At 46.4% G+C, this 19,477-nt stretch overlaps 1 protein-coding gene across 1 annotated transcript in view; it reads left to right on the forward strand.

Moving 5' to 3' along the window:
* IPPK (inositol-pentakisphosphate 2-kinase) overlaps positions 1–19,477 on the forward strand; it is an 86,531-nt gene that overhangs the window by 31,627 nt on the left and 35,427 nt on the right. Inside the window, exons 4-7 of the mRNA XM_078776153.1 lie at positions 7,135–7,230; positions 7,864–7,930; positions 8,034–8,158; positions 8,795–8,884. Of these exons, the coding sequence (XP_078632279.1) occupies positions 7,135–7,230; positions 7,864–7,930; positions 8,034–8,158; positions 8,795–8,884 (378 nt within the window). The remainder of the gene's footprint in view (positions 1–7,134; positions 7,231–7,863; positions 7,931–8,033; positions 8,159–8,794; positions 8,885–19,477) is intronic.

A 19,477-nucleotide genomic window follows, 5' to 3' on the forward strand; every position in this document is an offset into this window, starting at 1 on the left:
AGTTCTGAAACCTAACTGATGATCTGCGCTGTTGGAGAAAAGGAAGGATTTGATGTGAACTGCAATGATAGATTCCATGTCCTTGTTTATAGTTGGAAGCAAGCTAATCAGCCTGTAATTAAGAGGATCAGCTTTTGCACCATGTTTGTGCATTGCAGGGATGTTTGTTAACTTCCAGGCCAATGGAAATTGACCCAGAGAGAATGAACATTCCCAGAGAGAATGAGTAAACAGAGCAGAAAGAAGATGAGCAAGAGCATCTACACAGGTTTTTAGAATACATGTACTTGTGGTGTTCACTGACAATATGAGTAACGAGAGATGAGGCAAGGCTCAAGACAAAGCATGCAACAGTGCTTTAATTATAGTGGTTATGATCATGCACCGCCCAGCAGGTGGCGCTCAAGCATCTGCATATAGTAGTCTACCTCCAGCACACTTCCTCCCCCTCTAAATGGCTAGAGTTAATAGACAAAATCCTGTAAGTGCTGAGGATGCGATCTGAGACGTACAGGTTAAACAGGGTGACTAGGTGACACAAACAGATTCTTCCTGATTTGTTGAGGGTGACATACCAGAAGTAGGCTATGAGCCAAGGGGGTTGGTCGGTACCATACAGATGGAGTAAGGCTCATTGTGATTTTTAGCAAGATATATGTCCGATATGAAAAAAAAGTGATAGCAGTGTATAACTCTCGGCCATCTCTGTGTTATCACCCGAAATATTATTATAGGCTATGAGCCAAGGGGGTTGGTCGGTACCATACAGATGGAGTAAGGCTCATTGTGATTTTTAGCAAGATATATGTCCCTAGATATGAAAAAAAAGTGATAGCAGTGTATAACTCTCGGCCATCTCTGTGTTATCACCCGAAATATTATTATACGCCCGCTTCGCTTCGCCCAAAAATGTGATATTTGCTAAAATTGGAATAAATATGTTTTTAAGGACCACAGAGTGCCAATAATTTGCATACTGGATGCCAACTAATATAGTAATAGAAATATAGAACATTTGTGGGGGTTATTTATCAAATTTTTGATATAATGACAAAAGATATGTTAAATTTAGTGAAAAAGTGGTCGAAATCGCTTCGAGTTCAGAATTCACATTGTACATTTTTGTCAATATTTCAAAAATGAAAACTCCCAGAGTAACATTTGACCCCTCAAAATCTTCGCAAGGAACCATTGCATTGGAATATGTCATTACTTTGTAATATGGTGGTTGTTTGGGGCACATATTTTGGCAAAGTTCAAAATATGTTCAACCATACCCCCTAACCATTCAACCAACCGTTCAACCATCTTGACTGAAGGTTCCTTGTGAAGATTTTGAGGGGTCAAATGTTACTCTGGGAGTTTTCATTTTTGAAATATTGACATAAATGTACAATGTGAATTCTGAACTCGAAGCGATTTCGACCACTTTTTCACTAAATTTAACATATTTTTTGTAATTTGATAAATAACCCGCACAAATGTTCTATATTTCTATTACTATATTAGTTGGCATCCAGTATGCAAATTATTGGCACTCTGTGGTCCTTAAAAACATATTTATTCCAATTTTAGCAAATATCACATTTTTTGGCGAAGCGAAGCGGGCGTATAATAATAATTCGGGTGATAACACAGAGATGGCCGAGAGTTATACACTGCTATCACTTTTTTTTCATATCTAGGGACATATATCTTGCTAAAAATCACAATGAGCCTTACTCCATCTGTATGGTACCGACCGGTCAATTTGGGGGGTCTGGCTCATAGCCTAAAGAACCCATCACATTTTGAGCATCATGGGCACCAGGTAGAAGGGGTTGTGCATTTTCTCTGGTCCGAACTGACGAGAATGTCCAGCATTGCTGGTTCAACAGAAAACGTGTGTGGTTTTGCAAGCTCATAATCAATACAAATTGATGGCTGTGCCGAAATACGACCATTAAATTAATACTTCAAAGGTATGATCAAGTTTTGGACATGACACACACACACGGACACAGACCGATGAGCACAGGATCGTGGGCTGTTTCACCAGCCACCTGCTTAGCTGTGACATGCCCACACTGGATCTGGGACAGTGTGAACACATCAACCTGATCGGACGATTCAGATGGATCCCCTTTGCAAGGCAAACGAGGGAGACCATCAAAGTTGGCATTTTTCTCAGTGCCACAGAACTGGATATCATTGCTCTCGGCAGCGAGGAAACAAACACCTTTGTTGTATCCATGCTGCAGCAGTGACTGGGAAACCTCGTTTTAGTTCCAGGACAAATTGAAGTGGTTTATGATCAATCTGCAGGGTGAAATGATGGCTCAGCATGTGCTGATGAAACATTCGCACTCCCCAGACAAGGCTGAGAGCCTCCCGCTTCATTTGGGCATATTTCTGTTCTGCCGTTCACAGGGTGTGAGATGCAAAACAGGGCGTTCAGAGCCATCATTCACTTTGTGTGATAGAACTGCTCCAATGACGTAGACAGAGCTATCACATGCTAAGGTGAGCAGACGTTTGGCTTCGTAGTGAACGAGAATCGTATCCCCTGTGAGTAGAAGGTTTACACTATCAAAAACTGCCTGTTGGTTGGGTCTCCATGCCCATCGTTACTCCTTTTTGAGCAGCCGAGTTAACGGGGTCAACTCAGAGCTCAGGTTGCTCACCAGTCTCTGGTTGTACTGCGCCATACCGATGAATTAGCGAACATGGATTTTGTCTTGTGGCGATGGCATGTGCCGAATCACATCTACCTTCCGTGGGCCCTTCAACAGCCCATCTAGTGTAATGATGTGCCCATTGTACTCCAAATTGTGTTGGAAAAAAAGCACACATGTCCATATATCAAGCGGAGACCACAAGTGTTCCTCAGCCGTTTTTACTGCAATGAGTATGTCATGCAGGTAGGATTGTGCAGGAAGATCTACAAAAAACCGGATCTATAGTTTTCTGCCACATAGCCGTGGCCAAATCAATCCCAAAACGGAGTCGGGTGTATCAATAGAGTACTTGACACGTCTTGATCGTTAACAGGTCACTACTACCGGGCTCCATTTCCAGATGAAAACATGCATCCCGCAGGTCGAATTTTGTAAATAATTTACTCCCTGCCAATTGTATACATCTCATCGATCGATGGAAGAGGGTACTGCTCGATACGAAGAGCTCGGTTGACTGTAGCCTTAAAGTCCCCACATAATCGAACATCACTATTCTGCTTCAGCACCGTGGTGACTGGAGTGGCCCAGTTCAATTCATTATTCCATAGGCCTCGAGCCTCTCTAAGTCTCCTTTCACCCTGTCACAGAGAGCATATGGGACTGCCTTCAGTTTACAAAAACGAGTAGCCATGCCCTCCTTCATGAAGAGCTTGGCCTGTACATCCTTGAGTTTGCCATGCTCATTGGAAAATAGGCCTTGATGCTTTTGAAACATCTGCTCCAATCGGTGCTCCAACTGACATGGTGTGGTTTGCACCAGGTGAATCCCTGACCAGTGCAGCTTCATGTGAATTAGCCAGTCATGACTGAGAAGGAATGCTCCACTTCCTCAAACCACATTTAACCTGAGATCGGCATAATAGCCTTGATATCTCACTGAGACATCAACTACCCCAATCGGCTTTATTTTCTCGCTGGTGTTGGTGTACAGTGTGAGGTCCGAACTGATGAGCTTCAAACCGCACAGCTTACGCGAGGTGTGCTTGCTTATGATGGAGACTGCAGCACCAGTGTCGACTTGGAATGTGATAGGAGTAATGACGACCACAACATCTACCCTGATTGGTCGAGCTTTTGGAGTTCCCACTGAAAAAAGACCCAACATTGGTTGAACATCTTGACCCGTGTCGTTATCGTCGTCCATGACGTGTACAGTGGTTGATGCCGCTCGGCAGACATGTTTCAGATGGCCCACCTTCTGACAATTCAAACACACACTGTCATTATAGGGACAAGCATGACAGAAGTGTTGACCTCTGCACCCCAACATGCCTGAGAGGGCACTTTGCCACCTGACTGGAAGTGTTGTGACTGTGGCTCACGGTATTCCCTGGTGTGTTTCTTACTGAAGGTTCTTCTCGGAGTCTGAGGTGACCCATACACCCTGTAGATTCCTGTGCCGACCTCCATGGTCTGACCGGTGATGACTCGTGCATCTTTCAGGGACAGCTGATGTGGTTTCAACTGCATTGACAAATGTAATGTCCTCAAAGTTGATACGAAGTATCGCAGAAACCATATTCTGATCTTGTAAACCAACAATAAATCTATCCTCGAGCCTGGCAGGATACTCATCTTGTGTGAACTTGCAGGCGACAGACAGATTTTTCAATCTTTCCACAAAATCGGCTACGCGCTCTCCTGAGCTCCTCATCAAATTATCGAATTCATACCTCACTAGTTGTGGTGATTTTCCAGGCTTAGTTGGTTCCTTAATCTTCTGGATGATAGACTGGAACGTCAAGATGTCGTTTTTCGGCTTGTTGGGAGCGACCAAGTCACACAAAAGCCGATACTTGTCCGAGGACAGTGAAGAAAGAAGAATGGCCTTCTTTGTGATTTCACTGTGCACGTCATTTGCGATGAAATAAAACTCCGAATTATTCAACGAAAAGTTCAAAATAATCGCCACTGAAAGTAGGAAATTTACCATGAATACTGACTCGATTGTCAGCCATCCTCCTCACTAACTGTAGTGTACACCCATAATACGAGAGACAAGACGAGGCCCGAGGAACAAGCATGCAACGTGCTTTATTTATAGTGATCCGAACATGCGCCACCCAGCAGGTGGCGCTCAAGCATCTACATACAGTAATCTACATATAGCACTACTAATGCCATATTGGCCTTTCACAGAAGCAGAGTCTAGGTTTGTCAGAAACATCTCCACCTTCTTAGGTGAGAAAGACACTCTGTCCAAGACCAGTTGGGTTGTGAGAGTGAGGGGTTAGATAAACAGCATTTGGAAGTCAACACAGAATTGAGGCATTCTGCCTGCTCACGAGTAGATTCAGCTGTGGTACCATTTGAAGTGAGGGAAGGGATGGAGGGAGAGTATACACCAGAGACAGACTTGAGAAAATGGCACCAGGTTGTTCAAGGAGACAGGTTGAGCTTGGCCAGATGTTATTTTCTGGCCTCCAGAGAGTGGACACACTTATTTCTGGCCTTTGTATAATTGTCTGAGGTTGCCTTCGGTCAGATTTGCCTTCCAAGAAGAAAAGGCAAGTTGTTTTAAGGCAACTGCCCCACCACAGGATTCTGTGGGATGCTGGGGAAGCAGGGCGGTCGAGACTCTGGTGAAGCAGAGAGGGGGGTGGGATGCTGGTGAAGCAGAGAGGGGAGGCTTCATGCTTAGGCAAGCAGTGAGGTAAAGGGGGAGGGGGTTCACTTCAACAAGCAGAAGGAGGTTTCCTTTGCAAGGAGTGAAGAAAGCAAGGAGAGAGTTGGGCATGGAGTAAGCGAAGAGGTGATAGGGCTTGGAGTAAGCAAAAAGTGGGAGAGGGGCATGGGTGGAGGGGTAAGGACTTGGGTGGGCACCAATCAGGGGTGGGGAGCCTGGAGTGGGTGTAGTGAAACAATGGTATGAAGGTGATGTTGGGGAGGGTACTGACGTGAGGGAGTTTGTCTCCATAGTCCCACATACAAAATGGGTTGGATTTAAGTATTCAGAGGAGAAAGACGAAGACTGACATCAAAATTGTGATGGCAATATTTTAAAAAGAGATTGCAATATGATCACGATGGTGGATGAGGCACCAGTTTGTGAGTTATCTCGGGATGGAGCAGAATGCGGGAAGAGTATTTGGAAGTATGTAGAAAATTCAACATTTTAAAATTGTTTACGTTGATGGGGTGAAAGGGGAGGAGGAAGGGACGTTCAGGAGTGAATTAATTTTAAGAAGTGAGTTATGAATTAATGGCATTTAATTATTATTATTTGATGTCGCTTTGAGAAGGAAATAAATAGCACCGCAAAGCGGGCGTAACCCCTCAGCCCATGCATTGTGGAAACCAATTTCAAGATGGCTGCCATGGCGGCCATATTGAAAATCGCAGCACTCCCATTTTCGAAAGGAACCTTCCTCTACTCAACCCCAACACACACTGCAAAAATGGATTTAATCGGACAAGCCGTTCTGCTTGAAATTGACGGAAACCAATTTAAAGATGGCTACCGTGGCGGATATTGAAAATCGCAGCGCACCCATGAACCTTCCTCTACTCAACCCCAACACACACTGCAAACATGGATTTAATCGGACAAGCCGTTCTGCTCGAAATTGACGGAAACCAATTTCAAGATGGCTACCGTGGCGGCCATATTGAAAATCGCAACGCACCCATGAACCTTCCTCTACCCAACCCCAACACACACCGCAAAAATGAATTTAATCGGACAAGTCATTCTGCTCGAAATTGGTGGAAACCAAAAGTTGACGGACGCCCGTGACGACAATACCCCTTAGCCCAATTTGGGCTGAGGGGTGAAAAGGGAATGGTTTGAGGCAGGGTGGAAAGGGACGAGTTAACTAGAAGTAATATGGGTAAGGAGGCAGGGTCTGTCGAACACGTGGTTAACGGGAAGAATGATCGACAAACAAGGTAAAAAAAATTTAACAGAACGTTAAAGTTAAAGCGAGGGTGGTGAATTATGGGATGGAGGGGTTGGTGACATGGTTAGTGAGTATGGGAAAGTTGGGGGGAAAAAAAACAAAATCGGGTTCGTCCCAAAACGATCTGAGCCTCAAATGCAGGATTGTAATATATTGAATGAGCATGAAAAAATACATGGCAGTCCACACACTACGAAGGACAGTCGACACAAAGTCGGAAGCAGATCACTCGGAGGACCATGAGAAGCAACCATGACCGGGAAACCGGAAGTCATTTGGAGGCAACCATGCTGTGTTTCTTGTCCAAGAGCTTTTGGGATTTTTTATGGTACACGCATTTTGTGCTTGCTTTATAATCATGTCTGTATTTTAATATTGGACGTGTGATGGACCGGCAGTAAATGTAGACGAATCCCCTTCCTTTATATTTTATTGGAGTGGAAAGGAAATATCTATGATTATTTATTTTATTTATTCTCTGCTCTCCATTATTTACTTTTTCTTTTCATTTATTGCAGGCTCTCACTAATGTGGCAGAACGCCTGAGGAACATGATTGATTACACACAACAGGTCATGAAGTCCCTTATTGGTCCAGCCTACGTCCATTGTGGGGTGAGATTCAACACTTGTGCCAAAGAAATGTCAATTTGTTTTGGGAAGACAAGCCTTCGAGGACAATCGTTTTGTAACAGTCTAGATTTGGGAAGTGAGCTGTTCGGGTCAGGCTTTGGGAAGGGGGTAAGGAGGTGGGGGAGGGCAGGGGGGTTTGGGTTAGAAAAGGCACATGGGCTTCATTGTTTTGCTTGACATTGGAAGCAAATTGTTGTATTTTAATATGTTTCCTGCTCCTACCATGCAGTGCTTGCATTCATGCGTGGAAGAAGGACTGATTTTTAAATATTATAAGAATTCCTCCCACCTTTTCAGTTGCTGAATGACTTGTATATGGCAGGACTTGTATCTAGTGATTTTGCTCCGGGGCAGTTGTCTGCTCCAAATGTTGGACATGTTCCGTGTGCTGGTACTTTAATGAAGCACTTGCTATTATAAAGTCATCAAAAATTTGACGATCACTGGAGCAAAGGTACCGGAGAGGCGGCTGCAAAAGGACAGGCCAATGATGCGGTTGTCGACGATGGACTCAACACAGGCCTTCAGTGCCAGATATTGGATATAGGTGTATTGGCCTGCCTCAATTCCTGGAGAGAGGTGTTGTTTTTAATCCTTGCAGTTTTTCTTTTGCAGGAACTTGCAGAAATGCCCACTGATCTTGCAAAGCGGATCTCGGCCCAAATACATCATTTTCGACCAGGTTAGCAGAAGTGTTTCTGAAGCTTTATTTTTGCATATTAACATTGGCAGCTGTTGTACATACTGTAGTTTTGTTCCACTGACCCAATTTTCTGGTCATGCAGCATCAAGACACGGCAAAACCATGGATGTTTGGAGCGGCTTCGCAACGCGTTTGCCCAATCTTACTCGTTTGCAGCCTCCAGAAGGCCTGGAACCCCATGCTGATGTGTTGTGTATTGAAATCAAGGTTAGCCCTGGCCAAGCTCACTTGGTGATCACCAGAACTTTTGATTTATTTTGTTTTCTTTTCTCTTTCCAAAATTTCATTGTGGATAATATCTTATACAAAATAAAAATACAAAATTCAATGCTAGCCAACTATAAATAAACCTAATAGCATCCTAATTAGGTTAGACTTGAGGTCATTGTACCAAGCATGATTGTTTCTACATCTGTGTGCACTTTTTGATTTATTTTTTTTTTCGATTTTTTTTTTAGGTTTTTTTTTTTAAGCGGTGAAGCCGCTTCAATATTTGGTTATGTCCGTCCTTCCATCCATCTGTCCGTCTATTAAAAATGAACAAGAAGAACCTTTCTTTCGTATCCACCGTGTTTAATTCTAAGGGGTTCTATAAGGTAATTCTGGTGGGTTCTAAAGGGTGATTCTAAGGGGTTCCAAAGAGTAATTCTAATGGGTTCTAAAGTTGTTAGAATCTGGAAGTCCTGGAACTTGCATGGATTGCACACACACTTCCAAATTGCACCACTTCCTTCGGACACGGGTGTGACAATTTTTTTTTTTTTCTTAGCGATAATTGTGTGTTGACAAAAGATTATGACTTTTTGTCATAATGCTTGCCCTTTTTTTCTTCTTTTTCTGCAGCCAAAATGCGGCTTTTTGCCCAACCCTTGCCGGGTACGCAGCCTGCTAAAACAGCGGGTGTGTCGTTACTGTATGCACCAGTACCTGAAGGTGTGTTATTCTCACACTATTGCAGGAGGTTCAAACAAAGAAAACTGTATTGTTTGCTGAAGTTTGTTTTTTTTCGTTTTCTTTTTCGATTCATTTTGTTTTTGTTTAGTTTTTTCCCTGCCATACAAAATCGAGGCTCACAGAAGTCTGGTGACAGGATAAAAGGGCAACAATTGGACAATATACAAGGGAATTAACAAACAAAAATCGAAGATAGAGAGAAGGGGAGGAAACTGTGTAACCTGTAAGTAAAAATGTTGAGTTAGGAAGGATTAAATTAGGGTAGAAAAGATTGAAGTTAGGGATGAGATGGTGATGCACCACCTGCTTGCTTTAAGCCCTGCACAGAAGTGTTTCACAAATAGACAGTTCCACAAAATAGAAACTAGAAAGAGCAATCGGAGATTGCAGACCCTTGCCAGGACATGTTTTGTGTGGTGTTTTGTGATTTTATAGTACATATTTTATAGACGTACTCACATTATAATTTTACCATTACATGCGTTATAAATGTACTTGCATTTTAATTGTACATACTTTATAGAGGTACGTATTTTATAGACGTATTCGCATTCTAATTGTACCTTACATATGTTATAAATGTACTTGCATTCTTATTGTACACGTTTTATAGACGTACTTGGTTGAGAAAGATAACGTGTAAAAATTATGGTCTACTTTGGCATATTATGTGTGGACAGACAAACAGACAGACATAAAGACAAAGGGACCCCAAATGTAAAACCCTCTCCTCTGGTGAGGTTAATAAGTAAAACATAAGAGAGTGGAGGTGGGTGGAAAGCTTGAATTTTCAAAGTTGTTGTTGTCCCAGACAGTTCTGTCGAACAAGCCCGTGGCACGGAGACAGCCGATCTATCTCACAGGAGCGACCCAGAGATCCCACACATCCAGGATGGTGTACCTCCACCGTCATGAACTCAAGGCCACAACAGAGTTAGAGAGAGAGAGAGAGGAGACAAGAGCGAAAGGGCCGCTTCATGCAAGACAGTTCGGCACTCTGACCGTGATCACACTGCCCTTACGAATCCGGCAGCAGGGAAGAATGGGGAAGATTTGGCCCCCGACTTACGTTGGGGGGTACAACCACTGCGAAGAGGAATCCCCGATAGTTGTTGAATTTTCAGAGTTGAACCAGAAGGTGGTTACTGGAAGAACAAATGCATCTTGAAGGATGGAGCTGAGAGAGCAGAGCAAGCCAGCCGAGAAGGCAGGTACTTAAATAAAATTTAAAAAACACTGGCCACGGATGAGTCTGCAATGTAACGGTCCTCGTGCTTTGGCCTCATTACAGAAAATACCAATCATGGTAAGAGCTTTAGATTTCACAGAATCCTGGTGAGAGATGCGATACTTTGTCCCCAGCCCATAGGATACAGCATTACTCCATAGATCTATGGACAAAGACCATGTCCACTGTGCGTATTTTGGATTTTTCAAGGAATAATTTGGAACGATGGTGGATGCCCAGTCTGCGGCTGGCTTTGGCAGTGGCTGTCCATCAAATAGATAGGAGCATTTGTTGGATTATCTTCTGAGGCAGTGAGATTTGCCAGTAACAGAGTGAGGCAGTGAGATTTGCCAGTATTGAAAGACATGTTCAATTTATGGGGCCAACATATTGTTTCGGATTTGGTAGAGCAATATGTAGAGCAGAGTAGATCTGAGTAGGTAACATGCTTCGAGATGTCGCGATAGGGAATCTACCTGTAATAAGTCATGTGTAGGCGTTTGTCAGGTTCAGATGTATGATTGTGAATCTACCAGGAGATTTGTGTGTTAGTGTAGGGAATAATGAGTAGAACCCTTGTAAGTCTCACCTGGGAGCCAAACCTATGTCAATTTTGGCACTGCACACCACTTAAACATTAGTTAGGACCTTTAGTACAACACTAAATGACGCCTTCCCCCCTGACATGACTTAGGAAGAAATCAGGCTAGAACACCGCCACAATTGGCCGCCACCATTTACACCTCCGAGAGGCCTACCCACCTCGCATAGCACGTGCTATAACACAAGGACCACGGAGTAGGGGACGAGAGTTGGAGTGACGCAGTGGGCGTGCACAGGGGCGAGTCGGTGGAGGCTCTGATTGGCAGAGCAGTGCGCCAATGCTGACGTCACCAGCCAGGGATATTAACGAGGGCCGGGCGCCATTTCTGGCAGATGAGATCAGAGCCCCAACCTGAGTTGGACCAGAGTGAGGAGTGCGGATCTGATCAGGAGTTCGTTTTGAGGTGCGATCCTGACAGTGGAGTTCAGCACGAGTTGAGTTGAGAGAACGCCAGGCAGTTTTTGAGGTGCGCACGGGCAGAGTTGGCAGTTGATCCAGAGCAGTTGGATTCCTGGCAGTGCAGTGCAGAGCCTGAGTCCGTTTTGAGCAGTTGGGTTTGAGACGCGGCAGGACTTTGGTCGGAGTCGACCCCGTGTGGAGCCGCGAGCCTGCGTGGGACGCGTGGCGCTTGGAGTGAGGCCTTGAGGGACTTGGAGCGAAGGACCTCGTGGTGTGCGGTCGGGCAAGGCGGAGCGGTGTTGGACAGCAGCCAAGGAAGACGACGAGACAGATAAGCCCGAGCTCCGCATACACTGTACACAACGTGACGTGTTCTTTTTGTTAATTCATATTCCCTCGTTTTGTATTTGATATCTGTTGTGTGTGGGATCCCAATTTAGCTACCTTATTTTGTTATCCGCGCGTGCTTTTCCTGTCTTTGCTTTTCCCAATAAACCCTTGTTTTACTTTTTGTACATAATACCTGAACGCAGTTTACCGGGTGATTGATTTGATCGATAAGGCTGCGGGGCTTGCGCTGCTTCCCTCCATTCCGCGCGCTTAGGGGTTTTAGATTTTGGAATCCGCCATTGAGCTTCCGCCTCGGAGTTAAAGCCTTCGTGATCGACATCCGCGATCGCCTGATATAAATGTCGGCGGTTGCGCGACATTTGGTGTCAGGAGTGTGGGATTCGAACCCGTCGGACAAATTTTTTTGTCCGCGGCAAGACATCGACACGGTCGGGCATACATCGGCCACGGCCCGACACGGCCCGACGTTCAAACGCAAATTTTTTTTATAGTCGAGGCGGTGAAATTTGATAGTCGATTGGACATACGGAGCGCGATATCGCGTCTTCGCCAAATTTAAATTGTGTTTTTTTGGAATTAAAATAAATACGTGCGCAGGAAACGATCTTCCGGAAAGCGGATGTCGGAGATTGACGAGATGGAGGTACGTAGCGAGGCCTCCGTCAGTTTAGGGAGTGAGCCGGAAATAGAGGGGGTAGAGGACCGTGGCGGAGCGCTCCCTGCCGTGGGGACGGCCCCATAGATATCCAGACTATAGTAAACTTATTAAATGCTCAGAGGGCCGATAGTGAGCGATTGGGAAATCAAATGGGAGAAATGAAAAGTGGGTTGGAAAATAAAATTGGAGGAATGGAAAGCAAAATGGAGTCCCAGGGGAATGAATGTAGGGAAGGAATGAAGGGAATGAGTGATCGATTGGAGGGAAAAATTGAAGGGATGGGAAATAAAATTGATAGGTTGAAGGGGGAATTGAATGCTCAGAGTGATAAAATTGAAGGATTAAAAGACGAAATGGAGGGGCAAATGGATAGATTAAAGGAGGGATTGAAAGAACAGATTGAAGGGATGGACAGCAAAATTGAGGGATTGGAGGGAAAAATGAAAGGAATGAACAAATGAAGGAAAGGATGGAAAATTGGAAGGAACAATCGGGGCTCAGGAGCCGGCAACGGCAAAATTGGGAATTGAACGGGGGGAAGACAAATTGGGAATTGCAGTGGGAACGGCATGTGTAGAGGTGAATGGGGAATGCCTGCAGGGAATGGCAATTGATGTATGTGCACAGGTGATTGTGGAGTGCCCACAGGTAGATGGAGAGGCAGCAGGTGCAGAGGTGGATGGGGAATGTCCACAGGTGAATGGGGAATGCCTGCAGGGAATGGCAGTTGTGGAATGTGAACAGGTAGATGGGGAATGCCTGCAGGTAAACGTGGAGTGTCCACAGGTGAACGGGGAATGCCAACAGGTGAATGGGGAATGCGCACACGTGAGCGTGGAATGTGCAAATTGCAATAGGGAATGTTTCCCACCTGGCCTAGTTGTTTGTCGGGACCGGGTGGATGTCACAACACCTCAACAGGGGGATGAATTGGAATTGGTGCAGCACCAGGGCGGTGGTGCAGAGCAATTGGGGGTCCGAGTGATTGAGCCGGACCCGGTATTTATTGGGGATTTTGATGAAAGCCTGTCGGGGCCAGAAATGATTTGTGGTGTTGATGATGAGGATGAGCTTGTTGTGATTCAGCGGCTGGGGACCTGGGACAGTCCCATGGAGGTAGGATTTGACCAGGCCCAAATGAGTCTGGGTAATGAGGTGAGTTGGTCCGAGGAGGTGGTTGGAATGACAATGGGGACCCTCGCCGTGCACTACGATTTGGTAACAGAGGCTCCGAAATTGCAGAACCAGTTGGGGGAGTGTGTTGGCTCCGGGCTGGATTCGGACATAGTCAGGGAGTCGGGAGATAGAGCCTCTGGAGATTTGGTCCCCGTAGGGAATTTGGACCAGCTGCAGGGATGGGCAGAACAACCGGTGGTAGAGGTTGTTACCTGCAGCTGCGGTTTGGCACAGGAAATGAAAATTTCTAAAAGGAAATTTAAAATTAAATAAAAATGGGAAATTGATTTGGAGCAGCCATGGTTGGAGTTGGTCCCCGGGCTGCGGGATTTAGACCAGGAGAGGTCAATGGTGATGGCCTCGGGCAAAAGTTGCCCCTTTCAAAATTTGGTGATGCCAGCCAGCTGGGGGGCTGTGCTGGCGTGATTTGGACGTGGGGTCCAGCCTTGGGTGGCATGGTACGACCTGGGCCCCACGAGGGGTCTGGTGGAGTGTGGCGTCCCTTGTCCATCGGGGCGCCGGCCCGAGCCACCAGCTCTGGTGGGGGTTAAGTCCTCCGGGGGGTCCGAGGTGGTCTCTCAAGCCTGGGATGGCAAATATTGAGGACCACTAGGGGGAGGTGTTGTGGGTCGCGCTTTGGTGGTGGCACCGCGGATGGCCAGCTTGGGCCTGACATAGTGACCACCCGGGCATGCGGCCTGACACCCTCTCCCTGAGACTCTGGGACAACCAGCATGTGGTGACCTGGCATGGTGGTTGGTCCATGGATGCGGGTCAAACCGCATGGACAGGGATGGACATAGCCTGCCGGACAACCATTGGGGCATCTGTGGAACGTGATGGTGTGAGTGACCTTCCACAGATGCTCCGTTATGATTTATGGACTCTCGGTTTGGGAAGAGAGCCATGGGAATGTGAATCGGGAATGTGTAACGAGCCGAGCATATGGGCCATGCTCGGCTGGCATGTGTATGGCAAAGCATCTTTCTTTGGTTGAGATTAGTAAAATGGCGAAAAATGTTTGGCATGGGTAATCTGTGGGTTAGATGTAAATTAAGGGGTGAATTGTGTGAAGAGAAATGGTGGACACTGTACAGTGACGCCATTATTGATCCAGGTGTGTAGACCAAAGTGTTGGAGGCTGTGATAAAATTAATAGGGTAGCAGGACACAGCTTTCAACTGGTTGTGGGGGCAACTGTGCTGATATTTGGGACGCAGGGTTATGGGGATGTAGTTGTGTAGCCTGAGGGTCAACGTGGTGCTGTGCATGTCCGAGGTGTGTGGACCATGTCTTCTGGGTGGGTCTCCTGGTGGAGCATGGCTGTTGACTGGACCTTGGTGTGGTCAAGTGTGGGTGAGCACTGGGGGGGCTGCGGTTCTGTGGACTGGGGGACGAGAGGGCGGCGTAGGTGACGTGAGGGGAATGCCACGCACTGCGACCGTCTCCCCCAGGGCCGAGGTTGTGTGTGCGGTAGTGTGTGTTGTGGCAGCAGGTGCTCACCACATCGGCCAGCTGGGGCTGGTGCAGCCGTGTTCCTCGCAGGGGGGCCGGAGGATGGATGGTGGGTCGCACCCTTATGGACACTCATGGGCCATGTTGGCGTTTTGACTGCTCACCTTGTCCCGATGTCCCTTGCACGGTAGAGGTGCAGAGCTGTCGTGGCCACAGGTAGTTGTGTAGTGATGATCACCGTTGGATGCGGATCCACATACTTGCCAGTGTAGTGGGGACAAAAGAGAGATTTGGTAGGCCCAATGAGAAATTTCGGGATTGTGATGGGTGGATTGCACTTTGGACCTGACCAACCGATAGTTACCTGCACTTGAGGTGAGTGTTTTGAGGAGTACTGTCCCAGGCTTCAGGACTTGCTTGTGGAAATTTTGAGGGACATGTAATTTGGAGTTGGGAGGCGGGTGAGAGCGATGACATGGCCGGTGAGGGGGATGGAATGGGAGCCACACAGTGTCTTGTGGGTGGCGTGTGTTTATGTATCGAGGTGATGTGTTTTCATGTGGTCGTGAGGTTGGAGAAATATGAGCGAGTGATGATTATTGAGTTTTGAAATGTGTTTTGGAAATGGAAACGTGTAATGATTTGAACTGTGAACTGGGGGATTTCTGGGGGACTGTGGAACTGTGAACTGCAGGTGTCTGTGCAAAATTAAACATCTTTTGTACACCATCTATGAATTGTGCTGAGTTGTGTGGAGAATTGAATGGCAGCGGGGGAGGAAATGTGTTTTGGGGTCTTGTGGGTGGGGAAGGTGTGTGTGTCTGCAGGTACGGATCAAGCTCTGAGGAGCGATGCCTGCGGCCCCCCTCTGCGGCAATTACCCCTGGCAGCCGGTGGTAACTGGAAATTGGAGCTCGTCGGTGGAGGGTCTGGTTGGGCGCCGCGGGGTGAGGAAGTCCCCCGGTGACCTGTGTTGCTGTGCTGAAGCAGGAGGCAAGGGAGCCTGGTGTGTGTGGAGACACTCACCGGCGAGGTAACGGCGGAAAGGGGCTGTTGGGCTGTCACGGGACCAAGAGGTAAAGGGAGGGGGGGGCAATGAACTTGTAAGTCGGTTGACTTGTTTTTGGGACTGCGGGCACCACAGCCTGAAGCGCCCCCACCATCTTTTTGTGCGGTACCTCCCCGCTGCCTAGTTGAGGAATGCACACACACACGAATGACATCAATGCCATGGTCCTGCAGGAGGGTGTATTGTCTAAGTGCTTTGTTGACTTTTGAAATGCTTTGGTGAGTTTTGGAATGAGAATGAGTGGATAAGGGGGTTTGTGTTGAATGAATGTGGGCGAAATCCACCGAGCCATGTCACTCACCTGCAACATCTGGACAGGGCCCGTGGAAATTTAGGGGGTGCATTGGGATGGCCCCGCAGGTAAGGTTGTGTCTTGTGGCATCCACTGGGGGACGCCGTCTCTAGACCGGGGTATGTAAAAATGTTTTGTGGAGTTTTTGAATTTTTGAGTTAGGTTAAGTTGTGTGGATAAGGTAGATTTTTGCATGTTGTTTGTTTCCTCCCTCCCCAGGAACAAAGAAGATCAATGTACATATTTGATTGCATTATGGTTAAGGAGTTTAGTTGCTAAGGAAGTGTAGGTAGGTCGTCCGACTCACTTCCCACAGCCCTTCCTGATTTATTTCATAGGTTAATTAAGTATGTGACAGTAAGTGTGACAGTAAGCACAATGGTAGCACCTGCAGGCTGGAATGGTAGCGCCTGCAGTGAACCTTGCAGGAGCTACGGTTCCAGGGGGGGGGGGGTTAGGGGGGGGGCTGTGTTACGAATTTGATAAAGCAATATGTAGAGCAGAGTAGATCTGAGTAGGTAACATGCTTCGAGATATCGTGATAGGGAATCTACCTGTAATAAGTCATATGTAGGCGTTTGTCGGGTTAAGATGTATGATTGTGAATCTACCAGGAGATTCGTGTGTTAGTTAGTGTAGGGAATAATGAGTACAGCCCTTGTATGTCTCACCTGGTAGCCAAACCTATGCCCATTTTGGCACTGCACACCACTTAAACATTAGTTAGGACCTTTAGTACAACACTAAATGACGCCTTCCCCCCTGACATGACTTAGGAAGAAATCAGGCTAGAACACCACCACGATTGGCCACCACCATTTACACCTCCAAGAGGCCTACCCACCTCGGATAGCACGTGCTATAACACAAGGACCACGGAGTAGGGGACGAGAGTTGGAGTGACGCAGTGGGCGTGCACAGGGGCGAGTCGGTGGAGGCTCTGATTGGCAGAGCAGTGCGCCAATGCTGACGTCACCAGCCAGGGATATTAACGAGGGCCGGACGCCATTTCGGGCAGATAGTCAGGTTCACTATGTTTTTTTCGTTCAAAATTTTGGTAGATTAGCAAAACTATACATTTCTGGAATAATCAGAGCATGAGGAATCCCAAAATTAATGTTTGCATTTGCATAGAGACCTTTGCGAAAATGACCCTCAGGACAGTGATGAAGATCTGTAAAAGCATATTCCTGAACGGTGTAGACCTAGTAGATCCTATGTATAGGACTTATAGTTCAATCTGGTACTAACAAGGCTGCTTTCTTGCTTTATAAACCCATACCTATAACTTCAAAGGACTTGCAATATCATGTATTATGTAATACAGTTATATCACAAATATAAAGACAATGGTTTTCAATTACCTTTGTTTGTTGGTTTTCTATAATCCTGAGCACTATTTTGAGGCCTTTATTGGATTCCTTAACCCAGAAAACATAGGATTAGCATATTTAATTAAGTTTCTAGGTTGACTAGAAGCCGAGATAGCGCAAAATATGTATTTTATGGTGGCCATTTTGAAAATCCAAAATGGCGGCCATGCAGGTGTCTGTGCAAATGCCAACATTGATTTTCGGATTCTCCATGCTCTAATGATTCCAAAAATGTACAGGTTTGCTAATCTCCCAAAATTTTGAATGAAATTATATTTGTTAACATAGTGAACCTGACTTCATCACTGTCCTGAGTGTCATTTTCGCAAAGGTGTCTATGCAAATGCACACATTAATTTTTGGATTCCTCATGCTCTGAGTATTCCAGAAATGTATAGTTTTGCTAATCTACCAAAATTTTGAACGAAATTATATTTGTTAACATAGTGAACCTGACTAAGATGGGATCAGAGCCACTACCTGAGTTGGACCAGAGTGAGGAGTGCGGATCTGATCATGAGTTCATTTTGAGGTGCGATCCTGACAGTCGAGTTCAGCACGAGTTGAGTTGAGAGAACGCCAGACAGTTTTTGAGGTGCGCACGGGCAGAGTTGGCAGTTGATCCAGAGCAGTTGGATTCCTGGCAGTGCAGTGCAGAGCCCGAGTCCGTTTTGAGCAGTTGGGTTTGAGACGCGGCAGGACTTTGGTCGGAGTCGACCCCGTGTGGAGCCGCGAGCCTGCGTGGGATGCGTGGCGCGTGGAGCGAGGCCTTGAGGAATTTGGAGCAAAGGACCTCGTGGTGTGCGGTCGGGCAAGGCGGAGTGGTGTTGGACAGCAGCCAAGGAAGACGACGAGACAGATAACGACGTGACGTGTTCTTTTTGTTAATTCATATTCCCTCGTTTTGTATTTGATATCTGTTGTGTGTGGGATCCCAATTTAGCTACCTTATTTCATTACCGGCGCATGCTTTTCCTGTCTTTGCTTTTCCCAATAAACCCTTGTGTTACTTTTTGTACATAATACCTGAACGCAGTTTACCGGGTGATTGATTTGATAGATAAGGCTGCGGGGACTTGCGCTGCTTCCCTCCATTCCGTGCGCTTCGGGGTTTTAGATTTTGGAATCCGCCATTGAGCTTCCGCCTCGGAGTTAAAGTCTTCGTGATCGGCATCCGCGATCGCCTAATATAAATTTCGGCGGTTGCGCAACAATATAATCGATTACAGATCAGCAGAGAATGGCAGAGCTGCCGTTCACCTGTCAATGGGATGGGGGGGGAGGGGGTAGGCTTCTTAGTCACCGTTTGAGATAAAGTGGAATCTTCCCATTTCATGAAAGAAAGAAAGAGTGTTTTTCAGAACATCAGTGAAGTTTTCTTCCTGACATCAGTTCCTGACATCAGAACATTTCCTGACATCAGTCCCGGTGTGTACCCTGGTTTAGAATAGGTACACCGTATCCCTGCGTGCCATAAGAGGCGACTAAGAGGGTTGGTGTCAGGAAGGGCATCCGGCCATAAAAACATTGCCTCAAAAAGAGAACCATGGGAGAAGATTGTCATGGGGACCGCAAGGCTAACCCCTGCTCTAGCATGGAAAATGGCCTTCAAATGCATATTGTTGTTGTTGTAGTGAAGTCATAAAGGCACATGAGGAACAAGACTGGGCTGAAGATATTGCCTTGGGCATTCCAGCCTGTATACAGAAAGAGAAGAGGAGAGAATAGGGTTTTCTTATTTTTTTGTATACAGGATCGAGGCTCGTGAAAGAGCTAACATTTATCACACAAAAAAAATCAAACAGACACACAAAACATATAATAAGGGTAGAGGTAGACAAGATGGGGAGTGAAGGGGAAGCAAAAACACAGCATTTGAGAGAGAGAGAGAGAGAGAGAGAGCGAGAGCTTGGGGGGGGGGGGGAGGAGGTGTGGGAAGGGAAGGGGGGGGGAGGGTAGGGTGCGGG

The sequence above is a fragment of the Myxine glutinosa genome, chromosome 4 (genome assembly GCF_964187855.1).
Source record: "Myxine glutinosa chromosome 4, kmMyxGlut1.1, whole genome shotgun sequence".
Taxonomy (NCBI): domain Eukaryota; kingdom Metazoa; phylum Chordata; class Myxini; order Myxiniformes; family Myxinidae; genus Myxine; species Myxine glutinosa.